Source organism: Schistocerca gregaria, chromosome 3 (assembly GCF_023897955.1).
Source record: "Schistocerca gregaria isolate iqSchGreg1 chromosome 3, iqSchGreg1.2, whole genome shotgun sequence".
Lineage (NCBI taxonomy): Eukaryota > Metazoa > Arthropoda > Insecta > Orthoptera > Acrididae > Schistocerca > Schistocerca gregaria.
The window spans coordinates 327,592,081-327,618,975 of NC_064922.1; the positions used below are offsets into that span (position 1 = coordinate 327,592,081).

At 38.4% G+C, this 26,895-nt stretch overlaps 1 protein-coding gene across 1 annotated transcript in view; it reads right to left on the reverse strand.

The window, feature by feature from the left end:
- Positions 1 to 26,895, reverse strand: part of LOC126355359 (uncharacterized) — a 255,309-nt gene that overhangs the window by 63,502 nt on the left and 164,912 nt on the right. The window contains exon 6 of the mRNA XM_050005653.1: positions 23,405 to 23,466. Within this exon, the coding sequence (XP_049861610.1) occupies positions 23,405 to 23,466 (62 nt within the window). The remainder of the gene's footprint in view (positions 1 to 23,404; positions 23,467 to 26,895) is intronic.

Consider the following 26,895-nt stretch of genomic DNA (forward strand, 5'->3'; position numbering starts at 1 on the left):
GTGCAAAAGAGGATGGGTGCTAGATCAAGGAAGCTATGAAGATAAATGAAAGGAAAGTTGCTATCTGATGGAACATCTCCGTCTGGCCAAGGCAGATTGACAGAAACTGAAATAGACCTTCTTCAGAGTTATTATGGACTGGCCATTAGATGAACTGCACATCTGAATGATGTTACAGGAATGAGAAAATCTGCATGGGCCACCTACCTTCATAAGTTGTCCACAGATGACCACCCTGTTCACGGACTTTGCCCTAAAGGAGCAGATTCTTGGTGTGGTTACCAAAACGCAAAAGAAAATGGTGAATTACACCATAATAAGCATTCTCTTCCTGAGCCTCTTATGAATGAAATAAAACCAATTTTTAGACACCTGTTTTGCTTACTAAATGTCTTTATGGGAGGGGGGACTCAGAATACAAATGAGAGTTTCAACCATTGCATATGGGAAAGATTACCCAAGAATTTTTTTGTTGGACTAAGTACATTAAAACTTGGTGTACTAGATGCAGTGATATGTTTCAATGATGGAGTGATAGAAAGGTTGGAAGTCCTGAGAAATTTAGTCATAAAATGTGGCTCTAATGTGGAAGATCAATTGCTTGCATGTGACAGACAAAAGGTGCATGAAGCTGAAAGATTTTCTCTTCAAGTTACCACAAAAGAAAGAAGGGCTAAAAGGAATGCCAATAGGAAGCTTGAAGGTGAAAAAATACTGCAGGATGAAGATTTTGCTTCAGGAATGTTCTGAGGCACAGTTTAATTGGACTCATATCATCATTCGCAATTTCTCGCAAGTTGTATTTTTCAGAATTCACGTATAAACATTTCCTAAAGTTTATAAAGCATTGCTCTAATTTTTTCCTTTAACTTGAAATAGTCCATAATTATGCAGTGGACCTAAGCTTTATTGCAGAATAAACTAAATTATAGAAAAAATAACATGTTTACTGCGAAAAAATTATTAAAATTAAAATGTAAGATGTAATATTTTTTATCCTTGTAATATACATAATGTGTGGTGGTCTTCAGTCCTGAGACTGGTTTGATGCAGCTTTCCATGCTACTCTATCCTGTTCAAGCTTCTTCATCTCCCAGTACTTACTGCAACCTACATCCTTCTGAATCTGCTTAGTGTATTTATCTCTTGGCCTCCCTCTACGATTTTTACCCTCCATGCTGCCCTCCAATGCTAAATTTGTGATCCCCTGATGCCTCAGAACATGTCCTACCAACTGGTCCCTTCTTCTTGCCAAGTTGTGCCACAAACTCCTCTTCTCCCCAATTCTATACAATACCTCCTCATTAGTTATGTGATCAACCCATATAATCTTCAGCATTCTTCTGTATCACCACATTTCGAAAGCTTCTATTCTCTTCTTGTCCAACCTATTTATCGTCCATGTTTCACTTCCATACATGGCTACACTTCATACAAATACTTTCAGAAACGACTTCCTGACACTTAAATATATACTCAATGTTAACAAATTTCTCTTCTTCAGAAACGCTTTCCTTGCCATTGCCAGTCTACATTTTATATCCTCTCTACTTCGACCATCATCAGTTATTTTGCTCCCCAAATAGCAAAACTTCTTTACTACTTTAAGTGTCTCATTTCCTAAACTAATTCCCTCAGCATCACCCGACTTAATTCGACTACATGTTGATGTTCATCTTATATCCTCCTTTCAAGCCACTGTCCATTCCATTCAGCTGCTCTTCCGCGTCCTTTGCCATCTCTGACAGAATTACAATGTCATCAGCGAACCTCAAAGTTTTTATTTATTCTCCATGGATTTTAATACCTACTCCGAATTTTTCTTTTGTTTCCTTCACTGCTTGCTCAATGTACAGATTGAATAACATCAGGGATAGGCTACAGCCCTGTCTCACTCCCTTCCCAACCACTGCTTCCCTTTCATGCCCCTTGATTCTTATAACTGCCATCTGCTTTCTGTAAAAATTGTAAATATCCTTTCGCTCCCTGTATTTTACCCCTGCCACCTTCAGAATTTGAAAGAGATTATTCCAGTCAACATTGTCAAAAGCTTTCTCTAAATCTACAAATGCTAGAAATATAGGTCTGCCTTTCCTTAATCTTTCTTTTAAGATAAGTCGTAAGGTCAGTATTGCTTCACGTGTTCCAACATTTCTACGTAATCCAAACTGATCTTCCCCGAGTTCAGCTTCTACCAGTTTTTCCATTCATCTGTAAAGAATTCGCATTACTATTTTGCAGCTGTGACTTATTAAGCTGATAGTTCGATAATTTTCACAGCTGTCAACACCTGCTTTCTTTGGGATTGGAATTATCATATTCTTCTTGAAGTCTGAGGGTATTTTGCCTGTCTCATACATTTTGCTCACCAGATGGTAGAGTTTTGTCAGGACTGGCTCTCCCAAGGCCATCAGTAGTTCTAATGGAATGTTATCTGCTCCCGGGGCTTTGTTTCGACTCACGTCTTTCAGTGCTCTGTCAAACTCTTCACGCAGTATCGTATCTCCCATTTCATCTTCATCTACATCCTCTTCCATTTCCATAATATTGTCCTCAAGTACATCACCCTTGTATAGACCCTCTATATACTCCTTCCACCTTTCTGCTTTCCCTTCTTTGCTTAGAACTGGGTTTCCATCTGAGCTCTTGATATTCATACAAGTGGCTCTCTTTTCTCCAAAAGTCTCTTTAATTTTCCTGTAGGCAGCATGTATCTTGACCCTAGTAAGATAAGCCTCTACATCCTTACATTTGCCATCTAGCCATCCCTGCTTAGCCATTTTGCACTTCCTGTCGATCTCATTTTTGAGACGTTTGTATTCCTTTTTGCCTTCTTCATTTACTGCATTTTTATATTTTCTCCTTTCATCAATTAAGATCAATATTTCTTCTGTTACCCAAGGATTTCTACTTGTCCTCATCTCTTTAACTACTTAATCCTCTGCTGCCTTCACTATTTCATCCCTCAAAGCTACTACCCATTCTTCTTCTTCTACTACCTATACATAATAGGTGGAATTAAATAGGTCTAGTACCTCAGCCATCATATCATGTATATCTGGTAAAAATTTGGTCACCTCCAAATGCATAACATTGGATTAAATGGTACCTCAATTTGAGGAAGCATTTTGGAGAAAAAATTGCATCAACTTCTTCGTATTTTTTTTTTTTTTTACAACCCTAAGCAGGTTCAAAAATATTCAAAATTCTTCTAATTTGTTTAGAAAGTGTGTTGCATTACCTGAAATCAACAAAAAATCTGTAAAACATATACATTATAAACCATTCCTAAAGGAAATAGGTGTTGATTTTTACATAATATTGAGCCTTAAACGAGAAGCCATACCATCGATTCAGCATAACTGCCCAAAGTACCTTTCACTGACTTCTTCTTCTTCAAAAGTTGCTGGTGCATGACACAAAGCAAACAGCATTACCTGAAACTCATACAGGACCTCCGGGTTGATGAAAGCAGTTTTCTCATGATCAGCCTTATCTACTTTGATTTGCCAGTATCCCGAGTACATGTCCATGGTTGAGAAAAACTTAGCTCCCTTCAAACAATCTACAGTATTGTCAATTCATGGAAGAGGGTAAATGTCCTTTTTAGTTATCTTATTAAACTTCCTGTAATCAACACAAAAGCCCCAACTGCCATCCTTCTTCCTGATAAGGACCACTGGTGTCAACCATGGGCTCTGCGAAAGCTGAATGATGTCATTCATCATCATTTTCTCTACCTCATCATGAATTATTCAACATTCCGTTGCTGACACACAGTATGCTCTTTTGGCTTATTGGTTGATGGTCTCCAGTGCTAATCCGGTGCTTCACCATCAATTTGTCTAATTTGTTCTTCACCTGTGGATTGAAGCATTCAGAGAACTCTTGAAGAATGGAATGTAGCTTCATCTTTTGTTCCTTAGTGATATCTGGTGATAGTCGAGCTAGAAGATCTTGTCTCGTAGTGGTAGCGCTGATTTCGGCCTCAGACTCGGCATGGGATGTTTCTATGACGCTCGGCTTCTTCAATTAGCAGCTCAGTGTTTGCTATGCACATGCATCTTGGAAGGATCTGCAGTTAACTCTCCACAATTCATCAAATCCATTCTTAAATGGGATGACAGAGGCTGGGTTGACCAAGTTATTTGTCAGTGGTATGCTTGTCTTACAGTCCACTACAAGATCAATGGGTTAATGCATGGCATGACACATGACAGCTACCTTTCTCATGCTGACTGCAGGAATGATCACTTCATCCAGCACACAGTCTCCACACACACGGATTCTAATCTTCCATGCCACAGCAGCCCATATAATCTATAATTGCCTGAGAAGCTTTCAAAAAGTCCTGTCCAAGTATGATGTCATGACTACACTCTTGTAAGATGATGAATCCTAAGGGCTGTGTATGGCCACTTATTACCACACGAATAGTACACTTCCTGTAGGTTTTACATATTTCCCATTAGCCACCTTCAGCAGAGATGTTTTGTTGTCGATGAATACGGTTTTCTGCAACTGGCGACGGTACTCCTCCAAAATGACTGAATACGATGCTCCAGAGTCCACAGAAGCTTGGGCTGGGCAGCCATCCATGAAGATATCAACGTAGTTTCCTAACATTTTTGTAACGATCGATGGAGGAGGATCTTTCTCTTCGGCGGCCTCACCTCCAAGGAAGGTCGCACCCTTTAGTTTTCCAGGTTGCGGCAGCTATGTGATCAGCTGGAGCTTCTGAACAGTGATGGAGACCTTGATTGGCATGTTGAGGAGTATCTTCTCCAGGAGCTAGCTTGTGGCGATGGTGACCTACGTTGTCCTGCACCCACACCTTTTTGTTCATCTTTGGCGTCCCGTAGTTGGTGTTGGCAAAGATCGGTCTGTTGTCTTCTGGCGTGGGTGTCGTCAAATATCCGCCACCTTTTTCCACAACAGCGTACCACAAGTCCTAGCGTCTGCAGTGGGAACATACTGGTTGGTTATCCTGGGTCCTCCAGCCATCAGTCTTCCTTGGTGCCCAACAGGTTCCTCATACGGCATTGTAGGAACGTAACTCCACCCAGGTCTCGACTTTTTTACCATTTTAAAGGGAAATGAAGGATGAGAGATTGGGTTCAATGTCTGTTCCACTTCCTCCCTTATGACCTCTTCAAGCATCTCAGTTTTATGATTGCCGTGAAATCCAAGTGCATTCTGAACTTTCTCTCTCACTATCTGACGAAGAACACCTGTGAAATTAGTTGCTTCCCCCATCACAGACATCGATATGATGTTTGGAAGCCGTTCAAACTTCTTGCATGTAATTTTTTTTGATGCATTGTCTCAATATACTGGCACCTTTTTATGAAATTGTCTGCTGTCGAAACCTCCTTTAGGGGTAGGGCTTGATGCATGTCCTCAGCAACACCCTTCGTGAGATGTGCAACCTTATCTTCCTCCTTCATTCAAGGATCCACTATTTCATGATGCTGTAGTTTCTCCAGGACGCTGTGCCCTGCACTTTAATTTATCTACAGCTTTGCACTTCTGTTGTCGTGCGTCACTGAAATACTTGCGCAGTTCTGACTCAAATACTTACCTGCTTGTGAACTTCTCCTCATTGTTCTCATACCATTGCTTGGCAGTGCCCTCCAAGTAGAAAAAATGTACACATACAGTATATATACGGCTACAGAACATTCCAGTATAATGATTCTTTACATTTGTGGACACTTCTAGAATGTACTCAGCTGAATATAGAAATTAAAATTGTACAGCTCAGATGAGCATTGAACTCACAACCCACCATGCAACAGTTTAATATCATAACCACTATACCACCGTGCTACTCAGCTTCTCCTGTAACAATATAACTGTAGTCCAATGTTAATTGACTCAATTAGCTGAGTGAATTTTTTGTCACATTTAAAAATAATGCAATTGGATACAGATTTGTTTGTCATATAGAGATCTGATGTCTCTGATCATTCCCATGTCAAGCAAGTTTGATGAAAGAACCCAAACTTTGCATGTGAGCAATTGCATCCAGTATATTACCTGGAACATGAACCAGCTTCTCAGAGATCTTGGAATCCAGCTGGGAACAGCCTCTCCATACACAGCAGAGCAGAGTCGCCGATCTGAGAGGGACAACTGAATGACTGTTGAAACCCTACAAATGATATTGAAAGCCAAGACTCTCATACAGTTTTTATTATGGGCAGAATCAGTAACATTTCTATATTCATAACAAATAGGATTCCAACTGAGGCAAACTTCATATGGTTGTGGAATGGACAGAAACCATATGTTGAACATTTTAGCATCTTTGGATCTGATGCTTTTACTCAAGCTCAATGTCGAAGCCCCAAAAAGCTACATTCATAGGGTGCCAAGGAGAATTGGAAAATTATTGACTTCCTGATACCTGAAAATCAGAAAGTGTTTGTATCCCAAGATGTCATATCTGATGAAGCCAGCACCAGCAAATATTTAATGAAGCCAGCAGCAGCACAACACCAGCAACAAAAGAAGTTGATGTCAAATGACTGAAGACCAGGATGATAATGAACAAACATTTGTGGATGGTGACAAGCAATCTCATGTTAGTCCAGTACTAGTACACAAAGACAAACTCCCTCCACAAAAAAATGCAAGAGCAGAATAACAACCAGCAAGTTTGAGAAGTCATTGTATGGACTTGAGAAGGCTTCTTGATGTTGGAACAAAAAGTTCCTGGATTTTCTTTAGCAGTTTGTTAATTTTCAAACAAATTATACTGATCCATGTTTATTCAGTGGCATAATCAATGATGCATTGTTATGTTAATGTTGTTTATATATGACACACTTACTGTATCAAAGTCGAATAAAGTGATTTGTAAAGTTGTCACATCACTAGAAAAACCTTTTGTATTACAAATGGAGTTGTTCATTGTTATGTGAGAATGGAAATCAAACACATTGTGTGGGAAATAAAATGTTAATGCAATAATATATGTACACAAGAAGACTAACTGAATAGTTTGGAATGGGTGATGCAAATGATTTGAGTATTCCAGTTGATCATCACATAATTACATTACCTACTTTAAAAAAATCCAAAACTACCGTACCATGAAGTATTCATGTCAATTATGTTTTTTGTCTTTTATCTCATGACCAGATATTATGTTCGCTGTGAACAGTGTGAGCAGGTTTTTGAATGAACATAATAATGCACAGTGGCAAATGAGGAAGTGAATTTTCTGGTAATTGACCAAAACAAAAGTTTATAGTATAGAATACTTCAACAGAAGAAACACAATATCCCAACTAGGTTGTTCTGTTCATCATTATGCAGATGATCTCACACCATGAAAAATGCATTTATTTGCATTCAAAACATAGTAGCGTAAAAGGACAAAAGCAATCCCTAAAACAGTGGAAGTGATGAAAAACTTTTTTGTGCTTTCGTTTAGTTTCAGTGTGCTTCAGGCTAAAGTTTCTAGTCTTTAGAGATGTGCATGGATTTAGGACCTGTTTCTTGTCATTAAGTGTGTTTAGTCTTTAAGTTAACCACTGTACAGGAAGATAGTTCAGTCAAATAAATGTCATTCTGTTGAAACAAAATGTTATTTGTCTGCAAATCTTCAAATATCCCATCAAATAAGCAGGAGTAAATCAGTTAGAAACTTCAGTTGACACAGATGCAAAAGAATCACCAGCATTATTATTATTATTATTATTATTATTATTATTATTACCATTACTCTTGTTTTTGTTGTATCAACTACATTTGCCACTTTTGTTTGGCTTTTATCCTCTGAGCATGAATACAAGGCACTCCTGTCACAATAATGAATGGAATAGTTTCTCTTGTTATATTTGTAGGTAAACAGCAATTTCTGACCTCATCATGTACAGTTTATATCCATTCGTAATCAACTTGCACACTAAATATATACTGTCAACTGAGTAAAACTACAGAACATCTACAATCTACAAAGCACATCATATCATTAAAGAATGACTAAAAGTATCTGTTTATAATGAACCATATTTATGGTGATGCTGATGTAACTATAATATTTTTTCATCTTTTGATATTTTCGTACAATGATATGAATGAGTCACTAAAGAGATATATAATACACAGAATGTAGATAGTATAACATGGAAACAAATTTGTGTATTAATTATGTACAAAAATAATGAAAATATTAAGTTCACTCCATTCACAACTTAACTGTTTTTATTTTTGAAAAAATATCTGCTCACTTTGGATGGAAATAAATAAAAATACATACAGTATCACTCTGCACAATAAGGTCAGAAATCTGTATTACTGGTTACTATTAAAAAAACAAGAGAAGCTATTCCAATCATCATTGTTACAGGAGTGCTGTGTAAAAGATAAAGAACAAAAGCATCACATGGAGATAAGTAACTGGTCTGGACTTTCTCATTACCACATCAGGCACAGACAACGATGTTTGCTGTCAAACTAAGCGTCCATCAATGTTAAACATGACATTTAAAAGTGAGAATTATACTTTCCAACAAAGGGGATCCATTAGACACTCTTACAGTTTTAACAGTTTATTGTGCGTCGTTCTACAAGAAGAACTGTCAAGAAACCTATAGGACACAATAGGATGGTAGAGACACAGTGAGAAATATTTAAAATAATGACAATATTGAATAGAGGGAGCAAAGACATATGAAATTGTAAACTTTTGTGGTAGTACATTTAATCTTTAATTTGAATAGAGAGTGAAAAGACACCAGAAATTCTAAACTTTTTGTGGTAGTACATTTAGTCTTTAATCTGTTCTTGTAATAACTCTCATCCTTCTTTGGTAAACTGTGAGAGTCATTATTATAATCCATGATATAATGTGCAACTTGATCAATTCAAGGAGTGAACAGCATGGAAGATTAGTGTTTGATATGAGGTAGAGATGAAGCGCACACTTGAATAAGGCCATGATGTGGAAGGAAATTGTTGTTCCCTTTTCCAAAGATACTCGCCTTCTGGGAACCACTGAAAACTTCGTCAGGAAGGCCACAGTGCTTATGCTGAATGAAAGTCCACTGCACTTTTAACTTAACATCTTCATATTGCCAATTTTTAAAAACATTTCTCTTTTATGTGTTGAATACTTGTGATAGTAAATTTTGTGTTTAAATGTGACAAAATTCAATAAGCATTCTATTAACCAATTTCATAAAGGAACAGCAACATTCAAGTATTTTCAAGTTTTGTAAATACATAAAAAGAAAGGATATGGCTGTGGAGATAGTGCTGTTAAATAACATAGGGGTTTAGAGGACAAGAGGGGTGATCATACACTGGTTATAGGAGAGAGAAGACATCCTGGCCAGAGTGCAAACAAGAGCTACAAGTATCATGATCTGTTTCCATCCTGGTGTCAGCACATGGGATCTGCTGTGAAGTTTTACCCAAATGCACCAAGCTACAGTCATGTAGTTAGTTAAATGCAATAATTTTGCTTTCTTTGTTTTGACGTGATTCAAATTAGTACTTTCTATATGACACAACAGTTGTGTTCTTAAAGATTTCATTTTGTAGTTGGTGTTAGTTTCATTTCATAAGGTAATTTGTATTTTCTGGTGCCCTATGTAAAGAATGAGCTCCTAAGATGTGGAAACAGTACTATATACTACATCAGTAAATCAGAATAGTAAGGTTAGGCAGCCTCTATTTGTGGTGTTTACTGTTAGCAAGCACTAATTTAACTACTGATTGAGTCATAAAAGTCATAAGAGAGCAGGTTGAAAATGGTGTTGAACTCAAAGAGTTACTTTTGTTTAAACTGTAGTTGTTGCACATTAATGGAAATCGAGAGGCAACTTCATCAAGCAATATCACACACATGTTGTAACACACTTGGTAAAATAACACAGGAGCAAAACCCTGTCACCAGATGCAGTCTGTCAACTTAGTGGAAGCCTTGAAAAGTCACCAAGGAAGAAATATGTTCTGTGTGTGATTCCATGTAGTGTCATCATACTATAAGTGATTCATTGAACTTAATTTGTATATTTCTTGTAATTGTTGTTACATCTAAAAACACAATGTTCAAATTAATGGAGTCAAAGATTATTGTATGTTGGATAATCTTGTTGAATGGAAGACAAAATAATGAGAATTATTTGTAAAAGATGAGACTAACACAAACCTTATATAAACAAAGAGCAACACTATAGCTTCAAGAACAGCGTTTGTGAAAGGAGAGTTGTTCCCTAGTGAAAGGGAATTTCTTGCTTAATTTCTGCACTATTTTAGAAAATATACCTGAAAGTTGCAAGTGGTAATTGTTGCTGCTCTCCACTAAGCTATCCAGAACAGTGCCATTACACTATATTAGCCAATAATTACAATTTAGAGACTATTACAATTTAGAGAATTTTATGAATGAAATTTCCATGTATTTATTTATTTTCCAAGAAGAATGTCAAGGAGAAAGCTGAGGTTGGCCACGCTAGCACACAGGCACTAATACAAAATAATATATAATAATTACTACAGATAAGATTAGATTAATGCTTGTTCCATAGATCATGAATATGACACTTCGTAATGATGTGGAACATGTCAGGTTAATAAAAGATGTCTGTACAAGATATTACATTACACAAAATATTGCATGAAACTAATGTTAAAGTTGGTTTTTTTCCCTTAATTTATATCTAAAAATTCAGCCAATGAGTAGAAGGAGTTGTCATCTAGAAATTCTTTTAATTTACTTTTAAATGTTAGTTAGCTATCTGTCAGGCTTTTGATGCTGTTTGGTAGGTGACCAAAGACTTTTGTGGCAGCATAATTAACCCCTTTCTGTGCCACAGTCGGATCAGACGATATTATTTTAGGAATGCACGTATTGTGTTGAGCAAATATTATGCACATGTAATTTGTGCCAAAAGTTTAATGTGAGTACTACTCACTGCTATGTCAGTTTTTATCCAATAGTACCTCTAGATCTGTGAGACTTGTTGGGCATGGACTTTCTTCTTCCACTGCCTCATGACTGAGTAGATTCAGCATGCACATTTGTAACAATAGACTACTGATCTAGACTGGTAACACTGTATTGAAAATCAGTAGGAGGGCCATTAAAGAGTTGGGGCAGTTAAGGAAAGAATTGCTGCTCAGAAAGCGCTCAACCTGATCTCACCTTGTGCCTTGATGAGTAGCCTCATTCTAGAACATTGATGGTAACTAATAAAGTAGCGGGCAAGGTTAATGAGATTAATGGATTGGTTAATGTCTAAAGCCATGCTTCATGCAGATATTATACAAAGTATCCTGGAGAGACAGAAAAACTTGAGGAACTGGTAACTGTCATTGGGATCTACCTTCTTTCCGTTTTCAACACTGACTACCCTGTTATCTTCCTTTACCTCTTCAACTTCCTTTATGGGTTAACAGCTTGTCCTTTCTGTGTTATTTTTCATAGGTTCAATCAAAGAATTCTCCTTTTTACCATCTGCATTGCTACAGATAAGATCCTCAACATCACCCACCCATAACTGAGAGGAGGCACCACATTACCATAGTCCCCTTTTAACTTTTGACTGTTCAGTGTCTCTGTCTATGGTTAGTAGTTTACTGTTAACTTGCTCATCAATGTAAAGAATGTATCAAAGGAAGTCAATTTGACCTTAAGCAATATGACAGATGAATTTCAATGAGTAATATGTTCTCTGTGTGGGGACAAAACTAAACTATTCTATCACATATCAAGGCCACACCAACATCAAAGTTGCCAATGGAATTGCAAGTTTCTATAGATGCCAGTAATGGTTGTGTGGGTTCGAACAGACCCTGTGGTACATGTCCACTGAGCCACACCTCTAGTGGCTTCATATCAAAAGTATTGTCTGCCACCAGGATATGGGATGGCTGGTGGTAGCCACATAGCCCACTTGCACTTGGAGTCTCTTCATTATGTAACACTACAAGGACGCTGCCTAGTTGGAGCTCTGAAACCATTGTTCATGATTTAGTTCTGGGAACCAAATCGTTGTTGCTACTGTATGAGCTCAACTCTATTTCTTGCTGTATTATTTGTAATGAGTCTTTGTGTGCCTGGTGAAATACAAATTAAGTAAACCTTCTGTTTGTTCTATTTAACTTGTACGCTAATCATTTCTACTCTTGTCCAGCTTTCCTACAATGATAGTTGCCACACCACTCTGCAGCCCACCTCTCCTTACTATTCTGTATGAAGTCATACTGAACATAACCATTATAGTAATTTGTGCCAATGTTGTCAGAGGACACTTGAAAATCCAAAAAGAAAAAGAAAGAAAAGAAAAAGGGGGAAAAAAGAAAAGAAAAATAAGATAAGGAGATGTTCAAAAGTCTGTAGGAAGTACTTTAAATGTGACATTACTAACTGATCGTGTCATATGAACATTCACAATTTTACAGTGTAGTGTGCTGTTTGTGATTTATAACTATGCACTTATAGTCACGGAATAGACAACCACAACTGCTTTGAGCTGGCCCGCCATGAATTTCTCTCCCAAGACAACCTCTTCATCTCAGAGGCTTGACTTAAAAGCTCCATATATGAGAGTGAATATTTTCAGTTAATGTTAGCATGTGGATCTTGTTGGGATAGCTATGTTGATTGCTCTGTCAAATGAGAAGAGATGTAATCAGTTTCCGGCCTGCAGTATTTCAGTTCTGTTAGTAGTGTATCTGAATGGGTCCAGTGGCACACATGGTAAAAAGCAACGGCAGGTACAACACATGGTTACCACCTACTGCTGGCTAAATCTCTGAAAAATCATCATGGAAGAGATGTAGTGACATCTCTATATGAATCATTAGGAAGGAGCTCAATTTATATATTTCTTGTAATCTAATGAATATATTAATCTTGTTAATGGTGGTGGAAGTTACTCCCAATTGCACAATCTTGTTGAAAATAATATTTTGTTGGAGTTGGTTCAAAATGGTTCAAACGGCTCTGAGCACTATGGGACTTAACATCTGTGGTCATCAGTCCCCTAGAACTTAGAACTACTTAAACCTAACTAACCTAAGAACATCACACACATGCATGCCCGAGGCAGGATTCGAACCTGCGACCGCAGCAGTCGCGCGGTTGTGGACTGAGCGCCTAGAACCGCTAGACCACCGTGGCCGGCCAGTGTTGGAGTTGGCAAAAAGAAGGAATGAGATTGCAGATTCGTATCTGTATGATGATACAGATTTCTGAATAAATACAGGCATGTGATGTGGTTAATTTGTTCCCAAAAATGGAAGATTGGCATGAGAGTTTATTACAGTGAGCCTGACTTTGCAGCACCTATCCAAAAATGCTTTACCAGCAAAAAAGCTGAGGAATTTAAAGAATGAAATATTAATATATAATTTTAGTGTGAATAATTCTGAAAGAATGTAAGTAATCTGGGAGTAAAGTTAACAGCTTAATGAATAGTTGAAGCATTGAGTCATCAACAAGCACAAGAGCAAACTTGGAAACTTCACTAGCTTTAGAACAAATCTTTTTTTTGAGCCAGAATACACATAACATATTGTGGGCTTTCAGATAAAAAAATGTGGTGGCCCTCAACTACGTACTGTCAGACACAGAGTTGAAATATCAACAGTTTTGGCTGGTTTCGTTGTCTAGGGGCTGGGATACACAGTTGCCGCATTACTAGCCAAATACTGCTTAGTCTACAGTATACAATAGGAATATACACATGAATCGAATAGTCGAAGGTTCCTATCAGTTGCCAACTGCGAATTTTGAATGTAACATAGATATTTATAAATGAAAGATTGCAATTAAATAAAATCTCCAGGTACTATTTTTAACGACTTTAAATGATGAGTACAATAGCAGAAGTACCTTTAAGAATGGCGTTTATTTCTGCAAAACACTTATTGGTGTCAATGGTCCAGCAATCAAATAAAATGTAAGTTGAATAACAGGGAAACAATAGATTCCTACTTCACGTAATTAGTTATGAACAACAACATAGCTTGCGAAATATTCACTTCTAAATGCATACTATGTCTTCACTGCAGAAGCCATGGAAATCTCACAAGTGCACAAATCAGCACAACGAAATATTTCTATCTCCCGCGACCATGCGCAAACTGCTCAACACTCTCCAAGTATTTCCTGCCACCCTCCATCGCGCCTTCCCCTCCAGCACTCCCCGATGTCCTGTGCAACCTGATCCTCCTTCCCCACTTCCTTACCATCTGTCCATTGACTTTGGTTGTTGCCTACCGTAGTAACGAGCACTGTGATTAGCTAGAGCGCTCCTGCCATGTCTCCAACCCAACGCACACACACAAACATATTGAAAAACATACAAAATACTGGATTTACATTTAAAAAACTTGAAATTCTATAAATATTCCTAAGGCTGGACCATAAACATGCTCTAACACATAAACAAATCAAAGAAACATATATCAAACGAATGAAAACAAAAGTAGGTCAGTTGCCTAATGCCTCTGTGCTTTCTAAAACAGAGTAAATATTTGACCAATTTCTTCATGAATAGCATATATCAGATATAAACAAAGACATAGATAAATAAATATACAGTAAAACTTCGTTAACATGAATCTGAAGGGACCAAAAATCAGGAGTTCATGTTAAAAAAATTCGTGTGAAGTGAAAAACACAGATTTTAATAAGTATACATGTACATCTGTATACTAATGTGTAATACTCTACATTATCAATCACGTTATTGTAGACTTATGACACTATAAAGTGATTGTAAAATTACAAGTACTCACTAATTATGTACGTTACTTTCTTGGAAAAATTCGGTCATGGTTCACTGACGTTCATGGGAACGATAATATTTTGTAATTTCACAACCAATTGCAATGGTAGCATCCATAAACCCAGCAGTGACATCGGATGTTGAAACGAACTGTTCTAAATAGTCCAAGGCTGTAAACATCTCCAGACGGGTAGGTGGAATGGTATATGTATTCTCTTCCTCTTCGCTTTCTTCTGATAGCCCTTCTTGCACCTCATTCACAGCTTTTCGCATATCCGATTCCACAAAAGCACATACGGCTACATTGTCATCTACAATAATGAATTCTTCGAAATTAATCCCAGGGTTTGCAACGTCTTGCAGAACTGTCCATTCATCAGGTAAAGTGGCATCTTCTAACTCGTGGACATTTCAGTGTTGTTATGTCTCCAACCTCTGTTAAAGCACTTCCCTATAAGATGTGGCGATAGTAAGTTCCAGGCTGCTGCGATGGCTTTTATTGTGTCAAGCAGATTCCAATTTGAGGTTGCACTATTGTTTTCAGCAGCATGAATTGCAGCTCTTACAAACCGCTTACAATAAGCTCTCTTTATGAGAGAGATTATGCCTTGGTCCAACGGTGAAGGCGGCTTGTGGCGTTGGGTGGAAAAAACTGAACCTTTATGTTGGACAGGTTCAGATCATGAATTTTATGGGCAGTGCATCTGTCTAATGTAAGAAGAACATGTCTATTTTGAGCAACCATTTGACTGTTGAAATGAAGAAGCCACTTGCGAAATGATGTGTCATTGATCCAACCTTTCTTGTGGTGACAGGAGATGCAAGGTAAAGGGTCCATATTTATGTTTTTAAAATAATGTGGCTTCTTGGATTTATTGATAACCCAGGGATAAAACTTCTCACTGCTGTCAGCACTGCAGCACAGTACAACAGTCACACATTGTTTGCTTCGTGCTCCAGCACGTCACTCGTTATGCATATCGAAGGTGATAAGTGTGGTGGAAATCACCAAGTTAAAACGGCGATTACCTGAAAATTTGCAGTCGGATGTTGCCCATAGTCCAGGTGATTCCATGGACAAATAGGTAGAAAAATTAGAGAGGCCTTGAAGTTCAAGCCTTGCATCTAATACAATTCTGACCAAGTTATCACATTTTTAACAATAATGATAGGATTGAATTATCACTCCTACATTGTTTGACTATATCCTAATCCGTTTGTTTTAATCAAACTCTGATGGCATCTCGATCAGAGATAGGTATTACATACAGTTTGCACTTTCCTGGTTCGTGAGGTTTCAATTTTATAGCGTACTCGAAAACTGTAACTTTACCAGGTCAATCCGAGTATATGGCCTCATAGTGGTACAACAACCTACACAACTCTTTTCCCCTTCTGATATACCCTTGACTGCATCAGTCACATCCTTAATTCTGTTATGCATATCGACTTCCTCACTCCTTCCCTTATCTAAACCTCTAGCAATTTTAAACTTCTCTCGTTTCCACGTATGCAGCAGTAACGACCGTAACGTTCTACCGTAAAAATGCCAATCAGTCACACTAAAATCACACTCTTCCTTCATATACCAATACGTACGAACTTCATTACACAAACATAGCTCATGAGATATTCCCTTCTAAATGCATACTATGTCTTCACTGCAGAGTGCAAGTGCACAAGTCAGCACTATGAAATATTTCTACCTCCTGCGACCATGCGCAAACTGCTCAACACTCTCCACGCATTTCCTGCGACCCTCTGTTGTGCCTTCCTGTCCAGCACTCCCCTGTGTCCTGTGCGACCCAAGACTTTCTATCAGGGGTGGGCATAAAATGATAATTGGGTCCTTCTACTGCCCACCAGACTCTTTTCCTGATGAAACCAAATACTTTAGACAAAACCTCAGTTCACTTGTATGTAAGCTCCCAGTCCTACTGTAATCATTGGAGGAGACTTTGATCACAATTAATTGGAAAAATTACAGTTCTGTCAGTGGTGAGCATGATAAGACATCCTGAGAAACATTAATAGATGCCTTCTCTGAAAACTACCTATGACAGATAGTCAGGAACTCCACTCATGATGGGAACAATAGACCTAACCTCTTTGAGGATGTCCACATCAAAACTGATATCAATTGTAGCAACAATGATTACCAAAGTACAAAGAACAGCTAAAACAAGGAAAATGATATATATGTTCTGTAAACTACATAAAAGATTAGTAGTATTGTATCTCAATGAGGGACCTGAAATTTTCAGCAAAGGGCAGAAGCATGAAGAGAAACTATGGTTCAAGTTTAAAAGAATAGTTGACTAGGCAGTGGACATATATGTACCCAGGAGAACAGTTCATATAGGAGGGAACCTTATTGATATACATTCACTGTACAGAAACTTCTAAAGAAACAGAGATTAGTGCATAACAGCTTTAAAACAAAGGATACAGCTATAGATAGAGAGATGCTGAATGAAACATGTTTGGCTGCTAAGAAAGCATGCTTGATGCCAAAGGCTGATAGAGGCACCAAAGTTGGTATCCAGCCCCTAGCGAATGAAACATGAACTGAAACTGAGGGTAGCAAAGCAAAAGCCAAATGCTTAACTCTGTTTTCAAATGTTCCTTTATAAAGGAAGACCCAGAAGAATTACCACAATTTAATTCTTGTATCACTTAAAAGATGAATGAAATAAGTATTAGTGTTAGTGGTGTTGCGAAATATCTGAAATCATCAAAACTCAACAAAACTCCAAGGCTCAATGAAATCCGTGTCAGATTCTGTATTGAATTTGCAGGTGAGTTACCCCCTCTTCTAACTATTACCTATCATATATCCCTCGAACACAAAATTGTGCCCAGTTCTTGGAAAAAAGCACAGGTTGCACCTGTCTATGAGAAGGGTAGTAGAAGTGATCCACAAAACTACCATTCAATATCCTTGACATTGATTTGTTGTAGAATCTTAAAACATATGCCGAGCTCAAAGATAATGTGGTCTTGTGAACAGAATGGCCTCCTTAATGCCAACCAGTAATGCTCATGTGAAACCCAACTCACACTTTTCTCACATGACATACTGAAAGCTGTGGATCAAGGCAGTCAGGTGGATGCAGTATTTCTTCATTTCCAAAAAGCATTTGACCTACACTTATTGTCAATGTATGATCATATTGGGTATCAAGTGAAATACTTGACTGGACTGAGGACTTTTTGGTAGGGAGAACAACGCACGTTATCTTGGATGGAGAGTCATCATCAAATGTAGAAGTAAATTCAGGTGTGCCCCATGGAAGTGAGGTGCAGGAAGTGCGTTGGGACCCTTGCTGTTCATGGTTCACACACACACAAAAATGCTCTAGTCTATGGGTATAGTATCAGTGGGTCACAGCTGGAATGGGCCAACTCATACAAATATCTGGGTGTATCACTTTGTAGGGATATGAAATGGAATCATCACATATGCTCAGTCGTGGGTAAAACAGATGGCAGACTTCAGTTTATTGCCAGAAAGCTGGGGAAGTACAATCAGTCTACAAAGGAGATTTCTTACAAGTCACTCTGGCAACTGGTCTGTTGTTAAAGACCCGTACCAAATAGGACTAACAGGGGACATTGAACATATACAGAGAATGCCAACATGAATGATCACAGGTTTATTTGCCCCATGGGAGAGTGTCACAGAGATACTAAAGAAAATGAACTGGAAGACTCTTGAAGACAGACATGAACTATCCTGAGAATTTCTATTAGCAATGCTTCAAGAACTGGCTTTTAATGATGAGTCTAGGAATACACAATAATCCCCTATGTATCACTCACATAGGGATAGTGAGGATAGGATTAGAATAATTTCTCCATGCCTAGATGCATTCAAACAATCATTCTTTCTGCATAGCATGTGGGAATGGAATGGACCCTAATAACTTGTACATTGATTGAGTGATTTTTTTATTGGTCCAGTTATATCATAGAGCACAATTTGTACAATTGACACTGGATAGGTCAAAGAAAAGTTATATATAGTCTTTGCAAATAGTATCAAATCAAAATTAGGAACATTTTCTTACAATTTAATTTTTAAGTAATTTTTTGTTACATATTCAGAAGTTCTTTTAGAAAACAGAAACAGTGCTCTATTAGAAATGCCTTTAGTTCAGTTTTAAATTTTAGATGCATAGTGATTTTTATTTTCTCTGGTATCTTATTGTGCAGGATTACACCAATGTTAATTACGCTCCTCTGTTACAGTGTAGTGAGGCATATCCTCTACCATGCACCTCACGGTGGTTTGCAGAGTATAGATGTTGATGTAGATGTATATGTACACTGTGCTGTCTGAATGCACAATGTTGGGCCTGCAGTTCGGCATACCGACTGTGGTGAAGGGTTATGTTGGTTGAAGTTTACAAGGGAAGAAAAGAGGTGTGGAGCAGGAGAGAGAGTTCAGTAAGGGTGGCAAGTTGCTCTGAGGGAGGCAACAGTTGTACGAGAAAGGAATATAGGAGGGAGAGGCAGTAGGTACACAGAATAGGAATACGGAGCACAGACACTGGAACCAGTGAGTTCATGCAGTACACGATGACAGTGACATGGGGGCGTGGATTGGGACGGCGTGACAGAACAGAGGGAGAGAAGACTATGAGGAAAGGGTGTGAGTACAGGACATTAGCAAGAGGATTTCAGGATGTGTTGCAAGAATAGCTCCCATCTGTGTAGTACAGAAAAGGGGGTGTTAGGGGAAAAGAACCAAATGACATGGGCTGCAAAGCAGCCATTGAAATTGAGCATGTGGTGCTTAACAGCATGTTTCACCACTGGATGGTCACCTCCAGTCTTGGCCACAATTTGGTGGTAGCCATTCATTCAGTTTGACTGCTGGTCATACCCACATAAAACGCTGTAAAGAAATAGCAGCAGAGCTGGTACATGACATGGCTACTTTCACAGATGTCCCTGTCTCTGATGGGATAGAATAAGCCTGTGATGGCTCTGGAATAGAAGGTGTTGAGTGGTTGAGTTGGACAAGTATTGCACCTGGATCTTCCACTGGTACATGACTGATATGTGAAAAGTGATATCCACCTTCTAGACACATCCAAAAATCTAAACACCCAGTAACCCTGGGCATCCTACTATGGTTCCATGGAAATAATCCCTGCTCTTGTTGACTAACATTTCCAACCAACTGCCTGCAGCCTTGCCTCTCATATTACAGATGTGAACAATTTCCCTCAGTGACTCTTGAGTACCCCTGTCTCTACCGGTCACTGTTGATGCCATCTCCCCACACCCAAATCCACGGTCTTGCTGATATCAAACACTATATATTTCCCAGGGTCCTTCCAACTACAAAATCACCATCTCATTTTTTATACATCTAATTAATTTGTTTGAGTGGAACATACATAACAAATCTGTGGTACAGCCATGGGATATCCATCACACCTTCATATGCCAATCTGTTTATGGGTCATCTAAAGGAAACCTTCCTAACCATAAAACCTCTGTCTGGTCAGGTTCATTGATGACTTGAGATTTAGCTAAGAAAGTAAGTGGAATAGGGCCAAAAATTATTTATTTTTACTTCTTCACAACTTTACATTATCCCCTTCAAAATAATCTCCTTCACGATCTTACATCATCCATGTGAATTTTATACTGCTCAAAGCAGTGTTTGATGTTATTTTCTGAAACAGCTCTGAAAGCATTTTTTGGTGTCCTTCACTTTTTCTTTCATGGCTTGAGCTGTCTCAAATCCCATATTTTTCAGTGCAGGTTTCACTTTCAGGAATGGAAAAAAAGTTACACAGAGGAAGATCTACTAAGTAGGGTGGGTGTTTGAATACAAGAATACCATGCGTAGCCAGAAACAACTTGGTGGGTATCAGGTTCTTGGGCATAATTTTTGAACAAACTTTCCTTATGCACAAATGTTCATATAAAATCTCACTAACTGTTTCTGTGTTGTTTTTTACAGTATCAACAACCAAACTAATATTCTATTAATGGTGTTTTTGCATTAAATCTAAAATTTTTTCAGCATTTTTGTCCATTGTTGATTTTGAGGGTCACCCTAGAGATTACTCATCTTCAGTTTCTTCTCATCCCTATTTGAACTGCTTCATCAACTCAATAACTACAGTATGTGGAAGACATTCATCACAACACTCTTGTTTCAACAAATAACAGGCCTCTGTGATGGAATTTCCAAGTTTTGCTAAAAATTTCACGTTAACCTGTTGGTCTCTCAAAATGCTAAGCATTTTTTGACAGGGAAGATATATGGTCTGATGGCCCAATTAATGGGCTGGCAGATGAATGGGTTGTGTGAATGGAGATGGGAGATGTCACATGACTCAGCTGTGTAGCTTTCCGTCTCAATGCCCATGCTGTTTGTCAGTTAAAAAATCAATCTGGTTAAATTTTAGCCAAAACTTTCATTTAATGATCTGGACCCAGTGCTAAGATATCCTATTCTCATTCCTCCAACGTCCAAGCATCTTCTGTCCAATTCACTTCATCTGTCCTCCACAGCCCATCATTTTATGCTTGTGGGCATTCACTCCACCTCTGTAATGGCTCCATCCATACCTTTGTCCAAATAAGGCCCACTAACCATCAACAGTATCTGTGTTTTGTTAGCTGTAATCCCTTCCACATTAAAATATCACTCCCACATAGTATGGCACACATGCAGTGATGAGGATTCTCTGGCTCAGTATGCTGACAGTCTTACTAAGAGTTTCATAGTCAGGTACTATCTCCCAAATCCAGCCCACAAACAGATTTCTCATACTGTATCCTCACACATCGCTAATCATCCCACCATGCCCAAGAACCACCTGCAAATGAACACTCCTTCATCACCTAAGATTGTCCTGGACTGGAAGAACTGTACCACAGCCTTCACCAGGGCTTCAGCTATCATCATGTCCAGAAATTATGGACTCGTACCCACAGACCTTCCTATCTCTCCCTAAACTGGTATTCCACCACCCAACCAAACTACACAATATCCTTGTCCATCCCTATACCACACCTGCTCTCAACTCCTTACCACATGTGTCATATCCCTGTGGAAGACCCAGTAGTAAGTCCTGACCTATTCAACTACCCAACACATCCTATTCCATTTCCATCGCAGGATTATCCTACTCCATAAGAGGCATGGCCACCTGTGAATGCAGCCATATTATAAAATAGCACTACTGCAATTTTCCGTACAGCATTTTATGTGGACTTGACCACCAATCAACAGTCCACCCTAATGATTGGCCACCACCAAACTATGGCCAAAAGCAGAGTTGCCCAACCAGTGGTGAAACATGTTGTTGGAAACAAGCTTCATTTGAATGGATGCTTGAGCACTGATGCCACCTGGGTCTTTCTCTCCAGCACCAGCTATTCTGAACAATGTAAAGGGGAGTTATCCTTCCACCACAACCTTCAGTCCTATAATCGCCCTAGCCCCCATCTCTGCTAACCCCCTGCAGCCACGCCATTGTCTCCACAGTCTTCTCTTCCACTGCTCTGTTACCTCGTCCCAATCCACTGCCCACATCATCACCCTCATGCACTGAATGGACTCACCAGCTCGGGTGCATTCCTATCCTGTGCACTGCCTACCTCTCTCTCCCCTATTCCTATTTCATACACCTACTCTCTCCCTGTGAGCCATTAATCACCCTTTCCCAAATCATCCTCCACTTCCTGCATCTTTTCTCCCATTGCCTACTCTCTCTCTCTCTCTCTCTCTCTCTCTCTCTCTCTCTCTCTCTCTCTCTCTCTCTCTCTCTCTGTGTGTGTGTGTGTGTGTGTGTGTGTGTGTGTGTGTGTGTGTGTGTGTGTGTGTGTATGTGTGTGTGCGTTTTATCTTCAGTCAATTATTTATTAAAATATGAACTTCATTCACAAGACTTTTTTCATTAAAATCCTTACAACCTTTGAGTTCTCCATATTCTTACATGCAAAGAAATGTTTAGGTTGGAAAACATTTGAGTCCAGTGGCCAGGTTATGGGAGTTGTAGATGAGAATTTTCTGATGTTCCAACGTTCCACACTTTGGCTGGAAACTTTTAAGTATTAGCTAAAACAGCAACTGAGTACGAGGAGCAAAGGATTGTTTCAAAGTTGCTATTTTTCTTACAATATACATAAACATACTTAAGTAATTTCCATAATGATCAGCATGAGCAGCTTAGTAATAATTTGTTGTTGGCATACTTTTCACAAGTAGCCTGTAGTGGCTGGTTCTGCTTATAAACTTTTTCCTTGTCCCAGAAGACTCCTCCTTCATAACATTGTATGAAGGAATGAAATTCCTGAGGAAATCCTAGATAATTCCACTGACCTAATGGAAGACTATGTTGAAATATTAAGCGAACTGAATATAAAAATAATGCTGTCTTTCACTGCTAAGTCAAGAAATTTTCTCATTCCTTTTTTATGTTCATACTTATATGAATGGTCTAGTTGCACAAATGAGACACCAAAACTACCAAACAAGATGATATGCTTTCAGTCACAGTTCACACTTGGTGTTTGCACATTAATTTAGATTTGCAATTTAAGATCATATGTAAACATGCAAGCACAAATTTTGGAATGTGTGAAAAATGTTTAATAAAAAACAGTTCAGAGCAAATTACCTTTCCATTCACATACCTTGTTGTCTTCTTTCTATGGTGCACTGACTTCTTTACTCTCTTACCTGGAATAAATATTTCTTATGTAATTCATGATCTAAAGAGCCTGATTACTAATGTTACATTGGCATATAATTTGGAAAGGGATGAGCAGGTCTCTATTGTTAGATATTTTCTGAATTCCCCATAGTTCTGATATTGTTGATGTTAAACATGAGAGAAGTGAACACCATGAAGAACAAAGAAAGGAAGTAATGAGAGGATTATTATCCTAAAATTATACAATAAACTGTGCAGTATTCTCTACAGCTCTATGCTTTTACAGATAAAACTATATGACACGGCTAGCTGGGTGACATATTTGGGTCATTTAATCACCAAACTGATATCATGAAATTTAACAAAATTAAATTGTGGAGCTCACCGATTTCAGTAATATTTAAAACTTTTTACTATCAAGTCTATATCACAGTGCTTCTTTTATAGAAGACAGCTAGTGTGGCCTGTATTTTGTGGTCATCTTTAGGCTTAATGATGACAGACAAAGAGAAGTAATCAGAAAACTCTGTGAGTTAAAACACCACAAACAATGAAATATACACAACTTATTATGTAGTCATTTCCACAGTAACTTCTCAGCTCGTTACCTCACAAGCTACCATACTGAATGTTATGTAAACTTTGCACATCATATGCATAGCAGTGCATAGGTCTGGACAGGTTACAACTACAATTAGTTATACCTGACAAATTCCAAGTAACAAAAGCAAAGACAATAGTTAACATACAACTTAGATCAATCTGTGAAGAAAATGTGAACTCGACCTTTGATATGGGTAGTACAGTTGGGTCGTTTATGTGTATATATCAGTGAGTGTAATATTTTAACTTGCGTTACCTGGTATGTATTTTATTACTGACTAATCCATGAAGCTTCTCTAACTGTGTATATAGTAATACATGTGTGTTACCTTATTGTAACTGTTTTTGATCTGTTTTAACTTCTCTAACTGTATATATAGTAATACATGTGTTTTACCTTATTGTGACTGGTTTGTTATCTGTTTTATCTGTCTTTTGGCACTGAAGATAGCCACCCAGTGACCGAAATCTTGATTTGTAATAAACATTATTTGCAACTGATTGCTGTACTCTTTACCACTTGAAATAAATACTTTTGCTGGTGACATCTGTTTCCACATGGAATTAATTCTGATAATACTTGTTATATTCAACAATACAAATATATACATAGTTTGCTGAAATCAGTAGTGAGACAACAAAAGCTATAGAACTGGCCACCTTCACAAAAAATGTAGAAATCTAGACTTTATAATAATGTTTTGTACCAAACTGAGAAGTGTACTGACTTTCACAGCACAATGAGGACACAGGGAAAAAAACAAACTGAAACCTTATTTTGGAACATATTCTTCTTCTCTCAAAGAACACTCATGAAGATAATCTGAACCATGTAAACATATTAGAATTCATAACCTCCACTTTACAGTTCTTCAACCACAACATCTATCATCTCACAACTTAAAATAATGATACAGAGTAGATGCGGCAGTCTACAAAGAACATGGCATTAATCTGAGGAATGACAATCAATCACATGCAAGAGATCAAAGAATGGTACACAGAAACAAAAGTTCAGAAAACTGTATTAGGTTTTGAGAGCAAAAACACAGAACATAATCAAAAAGTATATCTATAAAGATTGTTTATGAATGATTGCCTAGTCAGGCAAGAAAGGATGCTGGGTTCTAGGAGATGTATACGGGGAGAAAAAAAAGAGAGAGAGGTGCAGGGAAAAATGAAGTAAAATGTTGGGTCAAGGGAGGAATTGGGTGGAAAATTACAGGAGGTGAAATGGTGAGGGAGAGGGTATGGTAAGAAGCCAACTGTGACCAGGGACTGGGGCATATTAAATCACGGGCATTGGGAGAATGGTGAACATTCTGGGGAGTGGGTCAAATGGAACATGTATTGAAGCAATAGTTGAAGTCAAGACTGTAGGTTTTTATGAAGTCTAATACCCTGTGTCAGTATGAAACATGCTAACCAGCAAAAGAAATTCCATTTATATAGCTGTCACCCTTTTAATGTCAAAAACTCTTGCAATACAATGGTACCCATAAGCATCACCCCAACAATAGGAAGCAAGATTTATCCACAAGTGCTGATGACCTTGACACAGCCTTTACAGACAGACAATACTCTGCCTGACTAACTCAGAAACAAATTTACTGCAACCATTGTGAACCAGCTGTCAAGTAATTCTTCCCTTGACTCCCAATGCCACCCAGATCTTGGGAAATTCAACCATATCCTTTACCAGGGCTTCTCATTATCCCTTGAGCTTAGGGATATCCTACCTAAACTCCTTTATCAGCCCCCAGAGTTGTACTCCATACTCCACACAAACCAAAGTGATATACTAGGCAACCAAAGTGATATACTAGCCATGCTTATGCCACTCTTGGGCCCAACTCTGCACTCCATGGGTAGTTCCCCTGTGGATGATCAAGCTACAAAACCTTTACCACAGTATATTCCACTGCAGTCCAGTCACAAGTAATTCTCAAGCAGCCAAAGGTAGGGCCACAAGTGAATCCACTCACATCACACATCAGCTTTGATGCAATTAGTGTGCAGCAATGTATGCTGACTAGATAATTAACCAACTCTCTACAAACATGCACTGCCACCATTACACCATGGCTAACCAGAAACTTGGCTTCTGAACATGCTGCACACCACAACATCGACTTCAGCACCTGCATCAGTGTGTCATTTGAATCCTCAATCTTAAACAGAAGCTACTTCAAACTACATAGGTGGACATAGGTGGGAGGAGCCCCTCTCAAGCATCCTTCATTTGTGAAACTTCGTATTATAAACTTCTGTTAGGCACTATTCTTCGCTGATCTCTATTCACTCCTCCTTTCCCCTTACTGTTTTGCCTTCTGTCATATTTAGCCTATCTCATATCCTATCCCACCATTGTACTCCTTTTGCCTTCATATTTATCTTCTTCTCTCTCATATGCATATCAGAATAAGAAATCACTTGAGCAAACTGTAAAATTACAAGGATACAGAATGACGATCAGTACATACTTTCCAGGTGCAAAATTTCGAGTCTTCCAGCAGACACAGTTAAAGGCAGAAAATCTATTGTACTTGGGATTTTAGCTCCTGAATGTAAGCACTGAAGAGCCATTTTACCTCCTTGTAATTTTACAGTCTTCCTTCTTGGAGGCTGTCTGCAGGCCCCATGTCCCACGGGGCAGCATTAGAGTGTCACCTCAGGTTTGGAAGTATATTTGACAGAGCACAGGATAGATCAAGATGGAAGGGAAACTTTATGATATAGTCTGTGTAAAGAAAGTATTTAAAAGTGTCAAACTACTGTAAAAGAGGACAGAAAAAGTGTAGGGTTATAGACACCCAGATGCTGAATGAAATGTGTTTGGCTGTTGAAGGAAA